We start from the raw sequence: 23,562 nt of genomic DNA, 5'->3' as shown, positions 1-23,562 counted from the left end.
TTAACCTGACTATATCATTGTGATAATGACTTCTTATCTAAAAGTGACAACGGCAATAATTGCCGTTGTAATAATTATTATTCCATTCACTCACGATAAAATATCGCAAAACCTCCAGATTTTAAAGAACCGCTTGGATTGACATAAAATTTGGCACACACGTAGCTAAAATGCCAAAGAAAAAAGTGAGATTATGCCGATATGTTCTCTTGTCCTGGATGTGACTTTCACCCCTTCTTGGAGGTGAAAAAACATACGTGCAAAATAAGTCCGGAAGTGGATAAACTGACTAATTCTAAGCAAATTTTGTTCTATAAAAGTTTTAGGTCAATACTTTTCGAGGTATGTGCGAGTGAATATGTTTATTTTTCATAGAAAAACACGTTTTGGACGGATTTTCGCAAATAACTCAAAAAGTAAGTATGTACATATTTTATCGAAGAAAATATTCCTAGCAATAATATAGCTTATGAAAAAGAGGTGTCAGTATAAGGTCTGTAGACCCAGTAGAAGCAGGGTTGCAGCTAATGAAAAATAGGTTCTTATTCGTCAAATACCAAATCGAATATTTCAACGTAAAATAACCAAAAAAATAAAGCACTTTTCGGGAAACACTCATCATAACTCTTTTAAAGTGTTTAAAAAAAAATTTTTTTTGGTGTTTTTAAAACAGTTTCTAGCGTGAAAAGTAAGCAAGTTACGCTGAAAATAAAATCGTTCCCTTTTTTTTGGCAAAAGAAAGTCATGAAAATTAATTGTTACCGCTTCACACGTTACTTTAGATAAATGTATTGTTTATACAGGGTGTCTCCGGAAATAGTGCGTTCCTTTAAGGTGTGGATATAATACACAATTTAGAACAAAAAGGTGTTGTAACATTTTTTCCTAAAGTTAACCGTTTCAACAAAAATTACGTTGTTCTCCATAAGAGTAAATTTTTATTTTCATAAATTTATATGACCTGGCAACATGGCGTAGAAGAACCTGTGACTGTGAAATTTAATCTAATGGGACCCCTTGTTTATTTACTAATTGAGTATCAATTTGCATATCAAAATGTATTTTCGTTTTTTGGTCAAACGGCTGAATTTAGAATAAAATGTTATAAGACTTTTTTGCTCTACATTGTGCTTTCTATCTATACCTTTAAGGAACGCACTATTTTCGGGGAAACCCTGTATATGATCTGTAAGTTGCATTGGTTCAAAATGCTTATTTTTGAAAGGGGTTTTGTTGAAAGGCCTCGAACGAATCACTAGTCACGAGTATGTATATGCAAATTTTGAACAGCCATATCTTAACCAATTTTTGTCTTCCAGAAAATCAAAAAATTCCAAATATTTAAAAAAGCAACACCTACATTTTTTACTCTTTAAGATATTTGGTATCACTAATAATTTTTAAGTTATTTTGACAAAAGTCTTTTTTTCAAAATTAAAGATTTAAAAAAATTTACTTTAAAACCAAATTTTTCCACAAATAAGCACTTTGAACTGATGAAACTTACAAACACAAACAATACATAAAGTTACTTGTGAAGTGGTAACGATTAATTCCATTTGGGCTGTTAATTAGAGGGAGTTTTTAGAATATTTTTAACCAAAAAAAAAGGAACAACTGTATTTTGAGCGTAACCTGCTTACTCTTGCTGCTGGAAACTTAAAAAAAAAATAAAAATAAACGTTTTCTTAAACACTTTAAGAAAGTTGTAATAAGTTTTCCCAGAAAAGTGTTTCATTTTTTTTATTTCACGTTAAAATATTCGATTTGGAATTTGAGATATAAGAGCTTATTTTTCACTATAGTCTGTTTTTAAACAAGAGGAGTCATTCAAATTTCCCGCGCCGTACACCTTGTTTGTAATTGGTACAACCTCAGGCAATTTTACTCATATCAAATTTTGACACTATTGGCATTTCATAGGTTAGTTTATTTATTTTATCAGCAATTTTTGTATTTTCTGCGTTCTTCCTTTTATTTTTAGATTTTTAGTCAAGATTACCGTCAAAGGCCGATATGATCAACCAAAAAAGAAGATTTATCTGATGATATTTCTAGTGACTTTCTTGGGTGTGAATCTGCCATTTAGTTTACCTACTCCTCTTGGTTTTAAAACAAAGCTTAGCAATAACTCTGCTTCTACTGGGTCTACAGACCTGACACATATACCATTTTTTCACTTTTTTATAAGCTACATTTACTATTTGCTAATTTTTTTTCAATAAAGTACCTACTTTTTGAGTTATTTGCGAAAAACCGTATAAAAACGTTTTTTTTTTTTGTTGAAAAATGAACATATTCACTCGCAAATATCTCTAAAAGTATTGACTTAGTGAAAAACGCTATAAAATAGAAGTTGCTTAGAATTAGTCAGTTTATCCAATTCCGGACTTATTTGAACGTATTTGTTTTCATACCCTATAACCGACGAAACTCACCTCCAGATCAAAAGCACATATCGGCACAATATCACTTTTTTTCTTTAACATATTAGCTATAGGTACGTGTCCCAAATTTTATGTCAAACCAAGCGTTTCTTCAAAATTCTGACCAAAAACCCTAAGTAAATTAAACGAAACTATAAAATGAATTTTTCAAACAAATATTTTAAGTCGGTATGAGAAATTTTAATTTAACAGATGAAATCAAATAAACACAATTCAACTCGTAAAATATTTAGACCCTTGCTTGGTAATCCAGCTGAACAGGTAAAGAACCTACCTTTTATGTAGTTTATAATCTGAGAGGATGGAATATTTTACCAAAATATTCCATCCTCTAAGTTTACAATAGACCTTTTCTACCTGTCCTCAAAAGATCGGTATTTTTAACTCGTGGCAACGTCGAAAAGCGGCAAAATGATGGGAAATACACATTTTTATGTGGTGGAAGTCAAAATGGTTATGAAGTGTAAAAATTTTTGTATATAATTTAAATTTTTAAAATTAAAATTTTAGAAAACTGAGAACGATACAGGGCGTTAAAAAATGCGCTCAACAAACATACACGAATTAAAATTCGAAAATGATAGTATTTCTTGGTGATGCCAAATGACTGCAACATGAAAAGATGACATAATGATAGCGGGATGTATATATATATATATATATATATATATATATATATATATGTGAAAAGAGAAAATAATTATTCTCTTGGTAGCCCGGCGAATAGCAAAATCAAGCTTTATAACAATAAAGCTATGAAAGGCGATGTAACGGAATCCTTTTTCCGACAATACATCATGCAAATACCGTTTGGGCTAACCAATTCGTCTCTTACTGGAGAATACAATAAAATGAAAAATAGATAATTGCATTTCAGTTAGATTCGAACCCCACCGGTGTCCCAACTAGTTTCGAATCATGTTAAGTCGTCATCAGGAGACACTAGGTAGGTGTTCTAAGCTAACTGATTTGCCGCTATTCCTTGGTGAATTTATAAACTAAATCCACCAGAGTATACTTAGTACGACCTCTATATGTGAAAAGAGAAAATAATTATTCTCTTGGTAGCCCGGCGAATAGCAAAATCAAGCTTTATAACAATAATCAGTTGATTGAACTATTTTATACCGCAGAAGACTTTAAATATGTATTTCTAAGTTATTACGAGTTTTTGAAGCGTGAATTTTTGGAAATCTCATTTTTAAACAAAACTGAACATTATTATCTAATAAAAAAAATGTGCAAGTTCCCTATTATATGAGACAGGAGATCTGTCAATACAGAATATAACTTTGCGGCGACATAAATGTTCGCGCGCTTTTTTCGATCGTTTAAAATAATTTAAATACACAGTAGATTTTAAATTTGTATTGCTAAGATATTATGAGTTTTTGAGGCGTGGAATTTTGTAAATTTTATTTTTAAATAAAGCTGAAAATTATTACGCAATTCAACAAAAATGTGCAAGTTCCCTATTCCGGTTATTACAGTTAAGGTAGGGGAGCCCAAGCGGGGATTTTTGCAGTTACTCGAGCGCGTCAGATTATAACATGGGGAGAAACTTTGCACCCTGTAAATGTACCTCTACTATATTTATATTGGTTCTTAATACAGGGGAGTTCGTTAAGAAGGCTCCGAAAAAAAAATCTATTCTAAGAAAAACTCTAAATCGTCAGATTAAAATAAGGTAAGTTGTAGAGTCGGTTCACTAAACTCAGACACAACTGGCTAGTTATTTTAGTAGGTAAGTTTTTTGTTTTTTATAATTGATGGATTCGACCGTTACTTGATGGAAGTTTATTTTATCTCACAATAAAACACTGAAAACTTTTGTTTTCTATACTTCCACAAAATTTATTATTTACAACTATGTGACTCCAGCTGTTTCGGCAGAGTGCCTTTCTCAAGTGATATAATTTACAATGTGTTTGCCTTTTTAAGTCTCTAACTGAAGAGGTTGAGGAGTGGGGAGCTGTTTGTCTCGAGTTGGTCATTCAGAATTATATCTGTATTTTTCAGTTTATTAATTTCCATAGATTCTAAAAAAGATAGCTTAAGTCCTTTATTTTGGATATGCAGAATTTGAAACTCTTCATTGAAAGAATGATTATGATCTAGAAGGTGAAGTGCGTATGTAGAAGTGTCTGCTATCCGTTTGTCAAAAGTTCTGCCAGTTTGACCGATGTACGTTTTCGGACAGTCACCACAAGTTAGTTGGTACACACCACTCTGTAGTTGCTTTCTCTTTCGGCTTTTATTGTTCTTAATATATTTGCTTAAGTTGTTGTTAGTTCTGAAAGCAGGTATTATTCCTTTCTTTTTTATGTATCTGGCTATTTTTGTTGCTATATTGCCAGTATATGTGAGAGAGCAGAAGGTACTGGGTTCTTTCTGTGGTGGTGGATACACTAATTTCAGGGCTTTCTTATGGAGTTTTTATTTAAAATTTTGTTAACTGTTTGTTCCTTATAGCCGTTGTTTACTGCTATTTGTTTAATGATGTTTAGTTCTATCTCGAAGTTATTTTTTGTCATGGGAATTTCTGTCAGTCTATGTATCATGCTATGGTAGGCTGCTAATTTGTGTTGTGTAGGATGGGATGATGAATTGTGTATAGTTGTGCCAGTATAGGTAGGTTTATGATATACGGAGAACTCATGTTTGTTGTGTAGTCTGGTAATCGGGTAATCGTTACATCTAGAAAGTTGATGGAATTATTCTGTTCTGTTTCTATTGTAAACTCAATATTACTATGAAGTGAATTAATGTATGATAGAAATTGGTCAAGTTGTCTGTTAGTTCCTGTAAAGCATACTAGTATATCATCCACGTATCTCCACCAATATAAGAACTGTTTAAATATGGGATGTTTAGAAAATGTTGTTTCAAGTTGGTTCGTAAATATATCTGATAGTAATGGGCTTAGAGGATTACCCATAATAATTCCTGCACTGTTGTTTGTGTATATTTGATTAATGAATTCAAAATAGTCTTGATTTATGCAAATTTCAAGGAGGTGTAAAATTTCAGATGCAATGATCGGATTTGTACTATTATGGTCTAAAAGATTTTTAACTAAAACCAAAGTTTCTGTAGGAGGAACACTAGGAAAAAGATTTTTACGTCAAATGAAATTAGTGTGGAGTTGTTGGGCAATTGAAAATGTTGTATTTTATTAACTAGTTCTAGTGTATTTTTTACGGTGAATTTAGCTGAAAATTTAGTGTATTCTGTAATAATATCAGCTAAATTCACTGTAAAAAATACACTAGAACTAGTTAATAAAATACAACATTTTCAATTACCCAACAACTCCAGACTAATTTCATTTGACGTAAAAAATCTTTTTCCTAGTGTTCCTCCTACAGAAACTTTTGTTTTAGTTAAAAATCTTTTAGACCATAATAGTACAAATCCGATCATTCCATCTGAAATTTTCACCTCCTTGAAATTTGCATAAATCAAGACTATTTTGAATTCAATAATCAAATTTACACAAACAACAGTGCAGGACTTATTATGGGTAATCCTCTAAGTCCAATACTATCAGATATATTTATGAACCAACTTGAAACAACAATTTCTAAACATCCCGTATTTAAACAGTTCTTATATTGGTGGAGATACGTGGATGATATACTAGTATGCTTTACAGGAACTAACAGACAACTTGGCCTATTTCTATCATACATTAATTCACTTCATAGTAATATTGAGTTTACAATAGAAACAGAACAGAATAATTCCATCAACTTTCTAGATGTAACGATTATCAGACTACACAACAAACATGAGTTCTCCGTATATCATAAACCTACCCATACTGACACAACTATACACAATTCATCATCCCATCCTACACAACACAAATCAGCAGCCTACCATAGCATGATACATAGACTGACAGAAATTCCCATGACAAAAAATAACTTCGAGATAGAACTAAACATCATTAAACAAATAGCAGTAAACAACGGCTATAACGAACAAACAGTTAACAAAATTTTCAATAAAAAACTCCATAAGAAAGCCCTGAAATTAGTGTATCCACCACCACAGAAAGGACCCAGTACCTTCTGCACTCTCACATATACTGGCAAGATAACAAAAAAAAAATAGCCAGATACATAAAAAAGAAATTAATAATACCAGCTTTCAGAACTAACAACAACTTAAGCAAATATATTAACTTTTGACAAACGGATATAGACAAGGCGAAAACGGCGGGTTCGAAGGGAAAAATATTCCCATGAGATTTTTTTGCATAATCACATTCGTGAGACATCCCAGAATAAGGTCCAAGAAGTCGCCCATGTGAAAATTGGGCCAATTTTTTTTTTAACAATTTTTTTTAATCAAATTGCAAGAATCAATATTTTTGGCCTGAACAATTTTTTTCTTTAATTTTTGGACCATTCTGGACAAAAAAGGTCTCCTATAATTTTTCTCTAAAGTTGATCGTTTTCGACTTATAGGTAAGCAATTTAAAATTGAAAAAAAACGAAAAATGGCGATTTTCAAGGCTTAATAACTCGGTTAAAAGTTATTATTATGAAAGTCAATATATGACTAAATCAAAGTTTAAAGCCCCCCGTACAAGATCCTGAAGAAATTTTTGTCATTATTTTATACTAAGCTGTTATTTTTAAGTAATAATAATAAGCGCCATGCACGTGTGCGGGGCTGTAAATGCTGAGTGCGAGAGAGAAGCCATTCCAGCAGTCCAATAATTGTGCATCTTACTCGCACTCACATTTACAGCAGCGTCAATACGATCTAACCACTCATTGTTATTAATTAAAAATAACAGCTTAGTAGTAAATTAATGACACAGATTTCTTCAGGATCATGTAGCGGCGACTTTAAACTTTGATTTAGTCACTTTCTGACTTTCAAAATAATAATTTTTGACCGAGTTATTAAGTCTTAAAAATGGCCATTTTCGCTTTTTTCAAATTTTAACTTGCTTATAACTCGAAAAAGATCAACTTTAGAGAAAAATTATGAGACCTTTTTTGTCTAGAATGGTCCAAAAAACCTAAAAAAAATTAGTCCGGGTCAAAAATATTGATTTTTGCAATTTGATTAAAAAAAATTGTTTGGCCCACTTTTCTCGTGGGCGACTTCTTGAACCATATTCTGTGATGTCTCACGAATGTGATTATGCAAAAATATCTCATGGGAATATTTTTCCCAACGAACCCGCCGTTTCCGCCTTGTCTAATAGCAGAACACAAAAGGGCTTTCAACAATAGAAAAACAGACACTTCTACATACGCACTTCACCTTCTAGATCATAATTATTCTTTCAATGAAGAGTTTCAAATTCTGCATATCCAAAATAAAGGCCTTAAGCTATCTTTTTTAGAATCTATGGAAATTAATAAACTGAAAAATACAGATATAATTCTGAATGACCAACTCGAGACACACAGCTTCCCACTCCTCAACCTCTTCAGTTAGAGACTTAAAAAGGCAAACACATGGTAAATTATATCACTTGAGAAAGGCACTCTGCCGAAACAGCTGTAGTCACATAGTTGTAAATAATAAATTTTGTGGAAGTATAGAAAACAAAAGTTTTCAGTGTTTTATTGTGAGATTTTTGTTTTTTGTCAATTCTGTCAAAATTAGCAAAATTACTAATATTTAGTAATTATTAACTATTTAGTAATTATGTTTTTGCCATTTTACCAAATTGGCAAAATTACTTACTAAAATTATTACCCAATTGTGTCTCAGTTTAGCGAACCGACTATTCATGCAAAACGGTGTATATTTCAAAAATTTGACGATTTAAGCGTGGCATAAGGAATTTGGCGTGTCACAAAATTTAAAAAAAAACGAATATTTCGCGATATGAACGTCAAATCAAAGAACTAAAAATACGTTTTCAGTATTTTTCAAAATCTATCGAATGATACCAAACACGACCCCCCAGGGGAGGGGTAGTGAGTAAATTTAAAATTTTAAAGGCGATTCCCGCAAAATGAACATCAGATCGAAAATTCACACGTATTCTACACGTACTCAATATTTTTGAAAAATCTATCGAATGACACCAAACACGACGCCCTACAGAGGTGGGGTGGGGGTTACTTTAAAATCTTAAATAGAAGCCCCCATTTTTATTGCAGATTTGGATTCGTTACGTAAAAATAAGTAACTTTTATTCGAGACATTTTTTCGAATTATGGATAGATGGCGCTATATTAAAAAAAAGAGATAGTTAGAAATGGAAAACTAAATAAAAAAATGGAAAGTTCCCCGCTTTATGGAAAACTTAACTTAACTTTTGTTGGTTTCAGGACCTACTCTTTACAACCCAATAGGTCCTCATAACGTTCGAGTAACTGCAAATTTAGCATACTTTCCTCCCCTACTATTATTCCGCTGATACTCACCTTTACTTATCTACCTACTTATCTTTAAAGTAAGCATATCACAATTTCTCTACATTTATTTTACTCTTACAAAATTAACTTCGAGGAGACCTTCTTTTCTGCCCTTTTATATTTCTAAAAATTCTATTTAGAATGAATAGCTAATTTGATATATTTATTAGGTTATAAGGAAATCAACTGGAAAGCCGCAAAAGGAATGATGGCTGATAGCAATTTTTTGCGAACTCTACAAGAAATGAACGTCGATGCCATCACACAAAGTCAACAAAAGGCCGTCAAAGCGCATATGAAAAATTCCAAAAAATTAGGCGAAATGCAGAATATCAGTAAAGCAGGTTATGGCCTATTGAAATTTGTGCAGGCTGTACTAGGATATTGCGAAGTCTTTAAGGTATTTTTTATTGTTTTCCTTAAGGGGTAAAGACATATTACTAAATGCGTACATTAAAAAAGTAATTCAAACAGTGGCGGCTCGTCAGAGGAGGCAACGGAGGCTTAGCCATTCTTTTGTTTATTTTGAATCACGAGAAACAACAAGCGCTCGTACTAATAGAAAGTGTAAATTATTGCACACTTTTGTAACTAAACGCATCTGGAATGCATCAATATGCCCACCTGTATGCTGTGAGCAGCTCCTCATATCCCTACCAAGGGAGGTAGAACCAGACTCGACTCCGTTGTGTTCTAAGTTACGACAAACGTCTCGAAACCAGCGATATAGTTTCCTATGCGTACAATAATAGTCGATAGAGAAACGTAATATTATATCGCTTCAGGTCAAACTACCCAGAAATATATGCCAAGGGAGGCAAAACCAAAATTAGGCTCACTTGTGGTTTTACTTATATTCTATAAGGAAGTTAATAGTCAGGGTATTTCTGGGTATGATTTTATCATTTTATTTCTTTTAATTAGTGTTTGGGGAATTTTTGTATTTCATATATTTTTATTTGTGTTGTTATTGGCTTGGTAAGGTTATTTTTACAATTTACGTACCGTTGTTTGTTTATATAAAATGTATATAAATGAATAATTTTAATACTTTAAGTATATTATAATAAAGCTTATATTATTAAAACCTTTAGAAAGACCACAGCCAAATTTAACTATTATTAAATCCTCAGGTAATCGTCAAAATCGTGCATTTAATATTAACTGGTATAATAAATGCGACTGGTTAACCGGGTCTATTAAGAGGGAAAAAGTTTTTTGTGTAAAGTAAAACTTTTTGCTAAACAAAATATAGTAACTGCTTTAGATACAGCTCAAAAAGAGGCCATAATTACTTACAATAATCAGGTTTTGGAGAATAGGATGAATTTAAAAAGGCTTATCGATATAACATTTTATGTATTTGGCTTCGCAAGAATTAGCTTTTCGCAGGCACGATGAAAGTGATGATTATTCCATTAATCGCGGCAATTACAAGGAACTTCCATCGTTGTGGGGTAATTATGACTCAAAATTCGAAAAATTTCGTTAATTTTAGATTTAATCCTGTTTTTATAAAGTTCTTTTAGTAACAATAATATTATTATTAGTTACAAAAGCTATTCTACATCTCAGTTATCAATGCAAGCATGCGGTAATAAGAGGGAGGCCCCGTAAGGTGAAATGTAAATAAAAATGGTCAAAAACAAATGGAGCCTTAAATTACTTTTTTTGGTGCATTTTTTTGGTAGTGCAAATTTGTCTAGATTTTTTATAGTTAGAGCCTCCTCTATTGTAAAATTCACGAGCCGCCACTGAATTCAAATAATGTTCAAATTTTTTTTATATATTCTAACTAAGGATTTTCACAGCTTTCACTGTATTCCTTCACTCAACCAGCTCTTTCTGCTGCTCTTTCTGTTTTGCCAGTCCCCTTCCTGTAGATGATTTCTTCTTTCCACTATTTTGTCCACTTTATCTCTGAAGGATCTTCGGGGTCTGCCTCTCTTCCTTCTTCCTATCGAGCTCCACTCTGTTATTCTTTTCATGCAAAGATTTTGGTCTGCTTTTTTGACATGTCCGTATCAGGTTAATCTCTTCTGTTCGATGTAGTCTATTATATGTATTCTGAGTTCACTCTCATTCTTCTCTTAATTTCTTTGTTATTTATTCTACTTCTTCTTGCTACTCTGCAGCTTTTCCTTAGGAATTCCATTTCTGTTGCTCTTATTTTGTTTTTGGATTTCTTATTTATTACACCCATATTATGAGGATACTTCTTGTCATATTCTTCTTTTTGTTTTTGTGCTGACGTTCTTATCGCAGAGTATCCGGTTCAACTTTCGTATACTGTCTTTTGTTTGTCCTAGGCTATTTTTTTATATCTTCTTCCGTTATTCCTTTGTTTGATACTATGAAACCTAAATACTGGTACATGTCTGTTCCTCTAATTTGCTTACTTATTTACTTTACTCCTCTTGATTCCATTTGGAACATAGGACCTCTACAGTCCCCCTCCATTCATCTGTTTCTGGTCAGGGCTTTCACCTCTTTCCATGTTAACCCGTTCTCTTCTAGCTCTCTGGTAATATTTCTTTTCCAGGATGTCATTGGTCTGTCCTGTCTTCTTTTTCCAGTTGGTTGGTAATCCAGGGCTTGTTTGGTTATATCATCTTCGTTTTTCCTTAATGTGTGTCCAATAAACTTCCATTTGCGTCTATTTATCGTTTTGGCTATCGGCTCTTGATTAGTTTTTCTCCAAAGTTCCTTGTTACTTATCCGATTTGGCCAATATATTTGCAATATTCGTCTAAGGCATCTATTTACAAATGTTTGAACCTTTTGTATAATCTTTTTTCTATTTTCCAAGTTTCTGCTGCATATAGCAAAATGCTCTTTACATTTGTATTAAATATCCTGATTTTGGATTTGACTCTTAATTTATTGGACTCCCATATTTTCTTCAGCATGTAGAACGCATTCTGAGCTTTATTTATCCTTACATTAATTTCCTCTTCTATTCCACCGCTAGCGTCAATTATGCTTCCCAGATAGCAAAACTTCTCTACATTTTCTACTTCTTCTCCTTTAATGAATATCCCCATTTCTCTTTCCTTATTTATCTTCGTAAGTTTGGTTTTTCTTGTGTTAATCTCTAATGCTAATTTTCTTGCTTCATTTGACACCTTTTCTGTTTTTTTCTGCATATTATGTTATATTTATTCTGCAAGCTGACCGAAAGCATTCCATCCTTAGAGTAGAGAGAATTTTACAGTTCCCTGTGTGAAAGGAAGTGTAAAATTCTCCCTACTCTAAGATTCCATCTTAATTCCTGTTTTATATTTCGTTGCTTTCTTCATGACCCAGTCGATTAAGATCAAAAATATGGTTGGAGATACAAAATACACCCTTGTCTGACTCCACTGTCTATGTTGATTGGTTCTGTGAGTTTCCCATTGTGCATGATTTGTGCGGTTATGAATGTTTTCATAGAATATTTTGATAATTTTTTTTTATTTTAATAGAATTCCATATCTCTTTAATATTTCCCATATTTTTTCTCTGTTAATCCGGTCAAAGACTTGTCTAAAGTCAATGAACTTTAGGTATATAGATTTTGCTCTGCCATTCTATTGTTTGTTCTACAGTGTTTACCTCTGAAGCCCGCTTGGGTTGGTCTTAACAACTGGTGTATAATTTCTTTCATTCCTTCTAGTATCATCCTTGTCATGACTTTACTCACTGTAAATAGTAGTGTTATTGTTCGCCAATTGTTGCAAGTCGTTTGATCTCATTTCTTGGGTATCTTTACAATTATTATACCTTTTTTCCAATCATCACGTATTCTCTCCTCCTGCTATTTTTGTTTATTAGTACATACAGGATTTCTTCCGATGTTTCTCTATCTGAGTTCAGTAGTTCTGTGGTAACGTTATCTATTCCAGCTGCTTTCCCTCTTTTCAGCTGTTGTATTGCTTTACTTACTTTTTTTTTGTGAATTCCGATTCGGCGAAGCTTAGTTCTTCCTTTATTTCTTCATTTTCCATTTCGTGTTCTATTATTATGTTGGCCTATACCTACTTCTATAAAATGTTCGATCCATCTCAACTATTTCCTTTTCATTCTTCAATATTTTCCCGTTTTTGTCTTTTACATGCTCAACATTCATTTTTCGGCGCGAGCTTAGTTCTTTCTTAGTTTTATATAGAGTTCCCATGTCGTTGTTTTTTGCTGCTGTTTCTGCGTCTATTAACAGTTCTTCGTTATATTGTTTTTTGTCATTTCTCGCACTGTTTTAACTTCTTTTTATTTCTCTCTATATTCTCTCTTCATTTGTTCCCTATCTCTTAGATAATTTTTTAGCATTTTACATTTAAGTAGTTTCCTTTCTTTTATTTTTTCCCACGTGCTTCTCAACAGCAATAGTTTATTACTTCTTTTTTGTATTCCTATCGTTTCTTTTGCTGCTTGTGTATAGAGTGATAAGCGCGCTAAGAACCGGCAAAATAACGCAAAAGATGGAAAACATAATACATTGCAAATCAAAAAAAGATGAAACTAGTGGAGGTGAAAATTATCGTTATAAACGTAAAAATTAACATTACATTACATAGTTTTCCACCTTTAGACGTATCAGAGGAGTATGACAACTGTCACTATGACAGTAGAATTTTATAAAATACTCCTGTCACAGACGTCTAAAGATGAGAAACTATGTAGTGTAATGTTAATTTTTACGTTTATAACGATAATCTCCACCTCCACTAGTTTCACCTCTTTTTGTTTCGCAATGTATTATGTTTTTCATCTGTTGCGTTATTTTACTGGTTATTAGCGCGCTCATCACTGTATACATACTTGCATTTGTCCTACAGCTCTTCTATCATGGCATTTTTTGTATTGTAAGTTTTATTATATAATTCTCTTAACTTGGTCTTATTTTCTTCAGTACATTCATTTCCGTCTTTGAGCCACTGAACATTATATCTTTCTCGTTGTTCCATTGGCATTTTGTCCCAATCCTTTTTTTCCCATTACAGTTTCTCTTCCACTATTATTCGTTCCTATTTTGGCATTCATATCTCCGATTATCACCACTATCTTTTTTATATTTATTTTGTATTTTATCGTATGCCGTTGTAGCTGTTGATAAAACTCATATTTTATGTCCTGTTCTTTTTTATTAGTTGGTGCACACACATTAACAATTTTATTAGATTTTTATATCTCGCTTTGAATCCAGCGATTATTATTCTATCCGAGATGGCTTCAAATTCTATTAGGGCATTTGCTGCTTCTTTGGAAATCATGAATGCAACAACACCACTCTCGTGTCGATCTTTCTCGCCACATTTTCCCGAGTATATAACCGTTTTGTCGTGTTCAATTCTTTACCAAAATTGTACACTCCTACCTCCACAACCGTACTGTCAGAGTTAAAATAGGCGATCAAAAGTCCACCCCCTTCACTCCACAAGCTGGAGTTCCCCAGGGTTCAGTCCTAGCACCGCTTTTGTACATCATCTACAACAGCGACATCACTAACCAAAATATCCCAGGTACTCGGCTGTTTCTCTATGCAGACGACACGACTCTGCTCTCAACAACCTCTCGATACAACCCAAGACTCCTCTTCAGAAGAGCCCAGGCTCTGTTGGACGGCGTCGGCGAATGGTGTTGTAAGTGGAGAGTCACGCTGAACGCGAACAAAACAACAACAATTGTGTTTCGCGCCCCTTCTGTGTCAAATAGAATCATAGCCAATGAAGACGACCAATATCCACTGAGACTGTTGGGAGAAAGGCTTGTTGTTAGCCCGACTGCGAACTATTTGGGAGTACTGTTCACCAGGACTCTCAACTGGGACGCAGATCTAAAGGCAACTTTAGATAGGGTAAGGAACAGGGCCAGACTTCTCAACGCTCTCTCGGGAAAAATTGGCAAGACACACAAGAAGACTCTCATTCACACTTACAAGACCTTTATTCGACCCGTCATGGAGTACAAATCATGTATCTACTCTCTTTGTTCAAGACAAAAACAAGAGAGGTTGTTGAGAACAGAACGTAGAATCTTGCGTAGATGCAACTATGAGCACTGGCGATATCCCTCAAACGAAATCCATAACATCTCGAACACCCCCAAAATTACCGAGAGAATAAACTCTCTGAACAGGAACTTCACAATCAAAGTAATCAACGACCCCCCTTCCGACACACAAGAATCTCTCAAATGTTTCTGTTCATCTTCCGGCCACGTACTCCACCGAAAGCCCAAACGCAAAAAGATTCATGTACCGTCCACTCTAATGCAAACATGCATTGACGAACTCCCGGTGGAGTACGAAAACATCCTTGAGGCTACCCCGTTAGCCTACCGTACCCACCTCTAACATTTCCTCTTCCCTACCCAGAACAGGGAGAAGTTGGTTTTTTGCGGTTTCCCAACTTCATTGCACAATTATACCTGTTCGTCCCAAGAAAATAGCCGCAACTATTTTCTCCACTCGAACGCACACTGTCCACGCTGCGCTCAAAGCCACCTCCTGACCGCCGACGAGGGACGCAGGTTCGTCTGTCGTTGTACAATGGTTTCTAGGGAGAACTGGTCGAGAGCAAAGCACGGACAGTACACGTAAATGTCTATGGAACCAACAACAATCCATCAAACTTTCTTCTCTGTTGACTTCTTAGCCTTCTGGACACCACCGTCCGGCATAACCAAGGATCCAAAAACACCAGGACACGGCGCTTGCCCCAGTGTGTTTTTCGGACTGTTTGCTTTTGCTGCCAACACTACACATTCACTACAAACCCTGAAGAGGACAAAATCCTAAACGGGGACACACATTGAACGCATTTCCACATAGCAATTTATCCTATACAAGCAAATCAAACAATGTGATGATGATTCAATTCTTGTCTTTACACATCCCTTCCATCTAATTTCAGATAATCCTAATATATTAATGTTATTTTAATCCATTTCTTTTGCCACTTGATGTGTTTTACTTATTTCAAACATTGTTCGGACATTCCAGCATCCTATGTACGTTGTTTTCCTCAAATCCATTTCCGTGGCCATTTTCGTCATCGCTTTATCCGTCCTATTTCCGAGGCTTGTAGAGGTTTCTTTAGCAATAGTATTTTTTATGTGGTGAGGTCGGTAACCTCACGCACAACCCTCCTCCTTTCTCACCTGAGCTTGGATCAGACATTGTTCAGTTTTAGTATTCCAGGTATTCAGTTTTATTTAGGTTTATTTCCATCCCATTCATTGCATATTTCTCATTATAAAACTAAGGTCATCTTCGTCTTTTTTGTTCGTCAACTATTTGGTCGTCAGCAAAATTTAGGGTATATTCCTTTCTGGTATATAATATATCCATTCATACCCGTTTCAGGGTTTCTTCCAAGAAAATTTTGAACAGGGTAGGGAATTTGGAGCAGCACTGTAGTAGTCCCTTTGTCGTTTTAAATGTACTGCATATTCTATTGCCCGGTTTGATAGCTAGTTTGTTATTCTCGTAGAGTGCACCGAGAGAAAAAAATTCTTGACATAAAGAAACTTTATTAATATTTAAGAAAGATCGACTTGGCATATTGCCTAAGAAATATATCTTTGTATGTAAGATATAATTTGCTAAAATATTTCAAATAAATTCTACTACAGCCAAAGAAATATATCTTAAACATGATTGAACTATCACTTTCTGGCAAACTTCAAACCCATTTATCAGAAAGAAATTACACTTGATGTTAATTAATTTTATTAGTCATAAAAATATATTTTCTACACATTAGAAAACTATTCTTTCTGAGCAATAATATTTCTTAGTAAGGAATATTATTATTTTACTATTAATAATCAATTTATTTAATGTTAAGAAATATATTTCGCAGAGATGAACGTATATTTAGAGTTAAGTTAATATTTCTTGAAAATAAAGTGATATTACATACGGCCAAATAAATCATTGTGTTAAGGTAAAATCATTATTTATTAATAAAACAAGATATAAAACGTTATTATTACATACAAATATTTTCTCCACTCTTAAACCACTGGCTTCTACACAACAATAAAGGGATGGAGAGGCAAATCCAACTTCCTCAAATTTTCCTTCTTTTGTTAATAGCACTTTGTATATATCAGCAATTCACTAAAACAAAATCATTATGTAGAAAGAGTAAACTTACTTTAATAAAAAAATTTTATAAAGATCTGGATATTTATTTTGACAAATTTAGGAAATACAAAAAAAACAAATACGGCCCCACATAAGAACTATTAATACTAATAATAATCAATCATATTTAGTTCAAACATTGCATTATTTAACCTATACATCTTTGTTTATTTTTTTCTTTTTGTTAATGAAATATTAATTATTTATCTGTATAATATTAAGTCACACAATAAACATTGTTTAGCTAAAACAAGAGGGAAAATACAACCAATGTAAAACATTGAAGCAGACATAATAATATGTAATTTTCTTAATTTTTATAATATAAAAGAGACAGCATACCTAATCATTAAGAAATTGTATTACGGGAAAGTATTATTAGTTTACATCTAAGTCATTTAATACATATTAACTAATTCACGGTTTTCGGCAATAGCATTTCTTAACCATAAACATATATTTCTTTTAGACTAACTGATTTCTTTATCTCAAATAAATTAACAGAAAAAATCCTCAGCGTTGCACCCGCCATGTTTGATATAGCGTTGTATTGTATATTTTTATAGAAGACGATACATTCAAGAAACCTATTATGGTTGATACACATTTTTAAAAAGGTACTTACCTGTATGATGTTCTACTATTTCTGGAAGGCCCCGCAGTTGGTTAATAACTCCTTGCTTAATATTGTTCTGAAGCTATATTATATCATTCTGTCCCAGCTTTAAATTGTGGCATATTTCCCAGTTAGAATAATAAGCTCGTTTATTTCAGAGTCGTCCATCATTCTACCTAAAAAGCATATAAAGATACTATTATGTTTCTTTTTTAACCATTCGGATACGCAACAATATTATTATTACATCTTAAATTACTCAATTTACTTTTATTTAATACCTATATATGTACGTACCTTCAAAATATCCGTTAATTTTTAAAGTACACCAATAAATCCAACATCCATCTATATTAACATGAACATATCACGCCATCTTGACAAACACTGACGACTAAATCATAAATAGTTAATCTGCGCAATTCTTTTGTGGAAGAAAATCTCTTTGCAAGTAACATTTCGGCATTAATGACAAAGTTTTTATTTTATAACCACACTTACTACAGAGGGTATTTCTGAAGAATTATTTCTTGTGGTTTAAAATATTTATTTGATTGCAAAAAAATTTCTTGTTCACAAATATAAATATGGATTAACTTAACATTATATTTCTTATACTGCAAAATATTTGTAGTTTTCAATTTAAGAAATAAAAACTTTAGGATAAGAAAATTAAATGTAACCATTAATGCATTTCTTAGTATTGAAGAAATTATCTGTAAGAAATTATTGAGTTGTGTTTAAAAATCTCGTTTCTTTATATGTGAACCGGTATGTTTAAGTTAATAGGATATGTTAACCTTTAAGAAATATTGCTCAAAGAAATCGGTGTTTTAGGAGAAAAGAAATTGTTCTCTCGGTGTGCTTTTACTGCTTTTATTAATATTCATGGAGCTTCGATGTCTTCTATTGCTTCCCATAGCTTGATTCTATTGTAGGTATCGAGTCATATGCCTTCTTAAGATCTACAAAACTCAGATGGACGGATCTATTTTTGCCATTATTTTTTCTATTAGTTGTTCGACCGTGTAAATGTGATCTAAGCATTCTTTCCCCGCCGTGAAACTTGCTTGATCTTCTCCGATTTTATCCTGTACATATTTCTAATTCTTCCCTTTATGGTCTTTCCATACTCTCCATACTTTCTATACTGCCTATAGACGATATATTGCTGATTCCTCGATAGTTTTCGGAGTTTTTTCTATTTCCTTTCTTATATGTATATTGATGTCATATATCATGCTTGAGTCCAATCTGCCGGTAAGTCTTCTCCATTCAGTGCTGTCTCAAACATTTTGTGTATCATGCGGAATAGCTGTTCAGATCCGTTTTTTATCAATTAATTTGGTATTCCGGCGGGAAATTCTGCTTTTTTGTTCTTTACAGTTTTGATCGTTTTTTTTTTACCTCAGGTAGGCTTAGTTCGATTTCCTCATATGTATAGATTTCTATTCCGTCTATTTCTGATTCTTTGAATTGGGGCGGTTCTCTGTTAGCAATTTTTTTTATGGTCGTCTTACCATTTGTTTTCTTTGATTTGACCGATCTTGATTTTCTCTGTCTTATTTCTTTGGAGCGGCATTAAGATACGTCATGCCTCTGAATTTCTCGTTCCTCCTATGTACTGTTCTATCTGTGTTCATGTTTTTCCCACCTTTCATTTTTTTTCGTTGGTCACTTTTCTTTTTACTTTTTTATTTTTTCCCTATATAGTTTCAAGTTCTCATAGTTTTTTGTATTCAGGTATTTTATATGGAGTTCTTTCTTCTCTTTCTCTAACTAACTTTTAACTTCTTTCTCTTTTTATAACTGAAAATAAATGCAAAATTCGAAAAATGTTGAGAATGTTTATAATGAGTATTTCTAACAAATCTTGAATATTGCATATCGTTCTTCTTGCATAATAGTATCTTGAAAAGATATTTTTATGGAAATACATAACTGATAAATAGTTTAAGAAAATTTATTTCACTTTAATTTTTTTTCGAAATTTTTAATTTTGATCCTCACAGGCCTTATGTTTGTGTGATTTTATTTTGCCCTAATAATAAAGGCGCGCTAATGGGTTAATTGAACATTTGGTTTTACATTTAAAGTTGACACTCTGCTGTTCCTTAATTCTATTGGTGGTTAAAAAATCTATACAAGATTTCCTTTTTGATACTGCTGCATTATGTTTTACTCTTTATTATAACTTTATAGGAAGTGAAACCAAAAATGGAAAGAGTAGAGCAACTTCAAGCAGATTATCAAGCAGCTAAGAACTTTTTAGATAAATTAAATAGAGAGATTCAGAAACTAGAGGACAAATTAAACCAACTAAACGAGAGGTATGCTGCGGCAATGAAAAGGAGAATCGAATTGCAAGAGGAAACTGATTTAATGATGAAGAGATTAGAGGCTGCCCAAAAATTGATTACCGGTTTGAGCTCTGAACAAGAAAGGTAAACAAAAAACAATGAATTTTATATGTGTTATATAGGTTCTATAACGTTTTTTGTAAGTTAATATAAATCTTTTGTTATAACTGAGAAATATTGATAGAATTATGTGGCGCCCAAAATCCCGACAGCCAAAATCCCGACGGCCAAAACGCCGACACGCCAGAATCCTGACACGCCAGAATCCCGACAGGCCAAAATCTCGACATGCAACAATCCTCGTATAAGTAAAAATTCCGACCACTACATTTTGAATATTTATTGTTTCCTTTTCAAATGCAATACCAAATCATATTATAGAGTATTGAAATTGAAAAATTATTACTTACTAATAAAAAATTTACAATAACGTAGACTTACTTCCTCAAATCAGGAAGATATCCCAGCAAAATGGAACATTGCCAAGAAAGAAATTTTTAAAACTTGCAACTAATAAGTAGCATAAAACACACACTGGACGAAAGATCAAAAATTATTTAAAATTATGCCGGTTACTACATATTAGCCAGTCGAAAAATGTAAGAACAATGAATGACCTTAATGACAGTTCCTTATTTTTTCCTATTTCTTTTATATTATATCCTTTTATTTCTATAGATTCCATATATTCAAGCATTCAACCTGCTTCTATTTCTTTAATGTTATGTTGTTTCTATGAGCTGTTTTATAGAAAATATATTATCAGTACATGAGCGTCTGGGACGAAAACCACTCAGTTCTTTTAAAGCTAGCGGCAGTACTTACATCCCTTCTTTAATAATTTTTCCATATAGCCTACCAACAGAAGGTGTAACGCATATTCCACTATAATTATTGAGGTCTTTTTTGTTTCCCTTTTTATGTATGGTGCTGAAGTAACCCATTATTCATTCCTCCATACATGAGCTAAGCATTTCTATAACAATAATCTGTCTAATTTGATAAAAATTACTAAATAATTTTAATTGAAGACCAGTAGGGGACATGCCACACAAGATTATTTTGGAGAAAACACTATTTTAAACTTTATTTTCAGATCCTGAAATTTAATTTTTACATTTTTCTCGGAAGTAAGGTCCACAATCGTTTGTAAATATGCTATTAAATACACAATTAAAGTAACACAAATGTCTATTTAACGGTTTTTGAGTTTTTGAACATTTTTGAAAAAAATATGAGGCTTGTACAAAAAAAATTATATTCTAAAAAATGAACTGCAGTCTTTGTCATCTTCGCTTTTATTTAAAAATGGATTTTGGTCAATTTATTTTAGAATCAAACTCATCAAAGTCTCTTTTCCGTTTACATGACCCGGAATGTTCCGCTGCTATGTTGATTAGTACTGTGGCTTGTCTCATTCTGTTGCAATATAAAGTAATGGTGACACAACGGGACTTACTACAGCGGCGCCATATATGAGGAATAGCTAAAATTTTCTGTTTGGGACATTAATATGGTCTTAGAGTATGCCATTTCTACTTTAACTCATTTTTGACGAAAGTGTGGCTTGTCCCCTTCTAGTCCCAAGGTTTTCAATTGTAAAAACAATTATTTATTTTTTAGGTGGAAACGTGAACTTGGAGAGCTTTTCTCTGCAAAAGACCGTCTAATAGGTGACTGTCTAGTGTGTTCGGCATTTTTGGCATATTGCGGACCTTTCACTTTCGAATACAGGAAAACTATGATGTATGATGACTGGAAAACGGATATTGTAAACAGACAAATACCATTGACACAGCCTTACAAGTAAGTCGCACATTCCCGTTCTTATCTTACGTTATCTCTTTGTGTATAGGACTTAGGTATATTTACTATCCAAAACATTCTTAAAATTAGATAGCAGTTGTCTCTAAAAACGTTTTTTCCTGAATTATATAAAATTAATATTTTACTTACAATATAATACATATTATATTATACAGGGTGTTTCATTAATAATTGTCCATATAGTAACTGAAGAAACCTTAGCACAAAATACGAAGATTTAGGGCCGGTTGTTCGAACGCTAATCAACAATGATCATTATCAAATATTCAATTACTGTCACCAAAACTGTCAATGTCAACTTTATTTGGGTTGCTGAAAACATAATTAATTACAATTTTGAGATTTATTATTAATTATGTTAATAATTATTGTTATATTAATTGATTATAGTCTCAGAATTGTAATTAATTATGTTTTTAAAGTTGACATTGACAGTAATTAATTATTTGATAATGATCATTGTTGATTAGCGTTCGAACAACCGGCCCTTAACCTAAAACACTTAAATAAAATGTGGTTACTTACTCAGTTACAGGGTGTTTTATCTAAAAATTTAAAAATTATTTTTGCCCAGCACTTTAAAACTATTTGACTTATACTTTTCATACTTGGCAGGAAGTATAGGTACTGTACAAACTACTAAATTATGTTAAACAAACGTTTCTATCTATTACCAGAGGCGTACGACGGGGGAAAGTGAATGGTTAACCCTTTCTAAATTCTACGCCACTGGCGGAATTGCTATTTTAGATCAATTTTTGGATGCTCCAATACTTTCTATGTAAATAACATACTCTTCATTCGTAACGATAAAGTCATTAGTTTTCGAGATCTTTGAAGTTAAAAATTAAACGACACGGTTATTTTGATTAATGTATTGTGTCGCTTCCTTTTTAATTTCAAACATCTCGAAAACTAATCATTTTATCGTTACAAATGAAGAGTATATTATTTACATAAAAAGTATTGGAAAATCAAAAAATTAAACTAAAGTAGCAATTTCGTCAGTGGCGTAGAATTTGGGAAGGGTCAACCAGCCACTATCCCCTGTCGTACGCCTCTGGTAGTAGCTGGAATCGTTTGTTTATCTTAATTTAGTAAGGTGTACAGTGCCTACACTTTCTGCCAAGTATGATAAGGATATGCCAAATAGTTTTAAAGTACTGGGTACAAATAATTTTTAAATTTTAATCATATGAATCATATTATAAATTAATCAAAATAACTGTCCCGTTTCATATTTAACTTCAAATATCTCGAAAACTAATGACTTTATCGTTACCAATGAAGAGTATATTATTTATGTAGAAATTATTGGAGAATTTAAAAATGGCACTAAAATAGTAATTTATCCAGTGGCGTAGAATCTGAGAAGTGTCGACCATTCACTATCCCCTGTCGTACGCCTCTGGTAGTAGCTAAAAACGTTTGTTTGTCATAATTTAGTAGGGTGTATAGTAGTCGCACTTTGTGCCCAGTATGAAAAGGATACGTCGAATAGTTTTAAAATTCTGAGCAAAAATAGTTTTTAAATTTTTAGATAAAACACCCTGTAACTCAGTAAGGAACCACATTTTATTTAAGTGTTTTAGGTTAAATCTTCGTATTTTGTGCTAATGTTTCTCCAGTTACTATATGGACAATTAGTAATGAAACACCCTGTATAGAGGGTGTAACAAAAGTGCAGGTCATACATTAAGTTACATAGTCTGGGACCGAAAATAAATCGACTGAACCTAATTTGCCTTAGTACAAATATGCACATAAAAAAGTTATAGGAATATCGATT

At 32.7% G+C, this 23,562-nt stretch overlaps 1 protein-coding gene across 1 annotated transcript in view; it reads left to right on the top strand.

Moving 5' to 3' along the window:
* Positions 1 to 23,562, top strand: part of LOC114336768 (dynein axonemal heavy chain 10) — an 863,661-nt gene that overhangs the window by 652,411 nt on the left and 187,688 nt on the right. The window contains exons 48-50 of the mRNA XM_050648469.1: positions 9,013 to 9,242; positions 19,789 to 20,030; positions 21,570 to 21,752. Of these exons, the coding sequence (XP_050504426.1) occupies positions 9,013 to 9,242; positions 19,789 to 20,030; positions 21,570 to 21,752 (655 nt within the window). The remainder of the gene's footprint in view (positions 1 to 9,012; positions 9,243 to 19,788; positions 20,031 to 21,569; positions 21,753 to 23,562) is intronic.

This window comes from Diabrotica virgifera, chromosome 4, assembly GCF_917563875.1.
Source record: "Diabrotica virgifera virgifera chromosome 4, PGI_DIABVI_V3a".
In the NCBI taxonomy this organism is placed as follows: Eukaryota; Metazoa; Arthropoda; class Insecta; order Coleoptera; family Chrysomelidae; genus Diabrotica; species Diabrotica virgifera.
This window is presented reverse-complemented; position numbering and strand designations above follow the sequence as displayed.